The 1,835-nt window shown below is 45.1% G+C and overlaps 1 protein-coding gene across 1 annotated transcript; it reads left to right on the top strand.

Moving 5' to 3' along the window:
- Nucleotides 1-27: 27 nt before the first annotated feature.
- Nucleotides 28-1,533, top strand: LOC119839420. The gene has a single exon (XM_038365687.1). It carries the CDS (start codon nt 28-30, stop codon nt 1,531-1,533), a length of 1,506 nt encoding a protein of 501 aa, XP_038221615.1.
- Nucleotides 1,534-1,835: the final 302 nt, after the last annotated feature.

The raw sequence follows: 1,835 nt of genomic DNA, 5'->3' as shown, positions 1-1,835 counted from the left end.
AATTAAAGTGCACAAACCTTGTTAAATATGACGACAACGCGTACCCCCATAAAGGACCTCATTGAGGTAACCGCAACTACTCCACCTCTGAGTATAAATAACGCCCGGACCTCAAATGTGAGGAGAAGCATCGAGAAACTCGAGTTGGGTAGTGCAGAACCTAGCTCTGTTGAGAATGGAAAAAGCGCGAGTAGTACCATGACAACAGCAAAGACCACCTCAGCGCTTACAAGCAGGCCAAAAAGTGCCCTGCTAAGCGAGGGAAAAAACTTGATACCGCAATCTGACACAAAGACGACAAGAAGCAGACTCGACGAGGCTAGAACTTGGAATAACAAGGCCAAATCAGCACTTGCCATATCTAGAAATATTAAAACTGAAATCAAACAAGACGTGACGCAAGCCATTGAAAAACTTTTCCAGATTGTCAAGGAGTCCGAAGCCGAACTGGCCAGTGAAAAGATAAAAAATGGAAAGGAGAAAGTCGAAAAACCATCAGTGACAGGCGCAAGAAACAGACCCAATGAAGAGATAGACGATAGGAAACGAAGAGGAACTAACCCAAGAGAGGACCAAATTACTGAATGCTTAGAAGAACATGTAAAGCTACTTCGAGAGCACACTAAGAGAATGGACGAGCTACAGGTGACAGTAGAGAAGCAAACTGAACTGCTTCAAAAAGCGACATCTACGGCGGCAACCTACGCAAGTGTGGTGGCCACCTCCAGACGTTCGTCGAATACCACAAATGCTTGCAGCACCTCCATCTCGAACAAAACAATGCACTCCTTGGCAGTGACCTCTAAAGACACAGACAAAACCGGAGAAGAAGTCCTGGAAATAGTACGGAAGACAATAAATGCGAAAGAAGAGGGAGGAAAAATAGACAGAGTAAGGAAAGCTAAAGACTCTAAGATAATAATTAGCTGTCAAACGAAAGAAGAGAGGGAAGAAATTAAGCAAAGACTAAACAGAGCAAGAGAACAACTAGAGGTAGAAGAAATGAAAAACAAAAATCCTCTCGTTATAATGCGAGATGTAATGAATTATAACTCTGATGATGATGTCCTAAAAGCCCTAAAGAGTCAAAATAAGAAACTTCTTCAAGGAATTAAGGATGAAGAAATAACATTGGAACCAAGATACAGAAGGAAGACCCACAACCCATTGAAGAGCCATCGGGTGTACAGAGTGCCAACAGCACTTTGGCAAAAGCTCATCTCAGCGGAGACCATACACATCGACATCCAACAAATAAAAGTAGCTGACCAGTCCCCCCTAGTGCAATGTTCGCGTTGCCTAGGTTATGGACATGCTCGTAGATTCTGTAAGGAGGAAATCGATGTGTGTAGCCACTGCGGAGGCCCGCACATGAAGGCGGAATGCGCAGATTGGCAGGCAAGAACCATCCCAAACTGCAGTAATTGCCAGCGCGTAAAAAACGAAAACACCCGGCACAACGCCTTTGATGAAAATTGCCCAGTGCGGCGTAAATGGGATGACATAGCTCGGTCAACAATCGCGTACTGCTAAGGGCTCCCAGGCTAACCACGTGTCCTCTTATCAGATAATGCAAGCAAACCTGCAGAGAAAAAGACTAGCGACACAGGAGGCTTTTCTGGAAGCTGCCAGGCGGAGAATAGCCATCGCACTCCTCCAGGAACCATACGTGGGCGGGTCGACGATAATGACTGGTAGGAAGGGAGTACGCATATTCCAAAACACAGGTGAAGGAACGGTGAAAGCAGCCATAGCAGTTTTCGATAACCATCTTGAAGTCACGCAGTACCCGAAGTTAACAACCAACAACATTTCTGTTATTGTAGTAAAGGCAA

Source organism: Zerene cesonia, unplaced genomic scaffold, assembly GCF_012273895.1.
Source record: "Zerene cesonia ecotype Mississippi unplaced genomic scaffold, Zerene_cesonia_1.1 Zces_u106, whole genome shotgun sequence".
Classification (NCBI taxonomy): domain Eukaryota; kingdom Metazoa; phylum Arthropoda; class Insecta; order Lepidoptera; family Pieridae; genus Zerene; species Zerene cesonia.
This window is presented reverse-complemented; position numbering and strand designations above follow the sequence as displayed.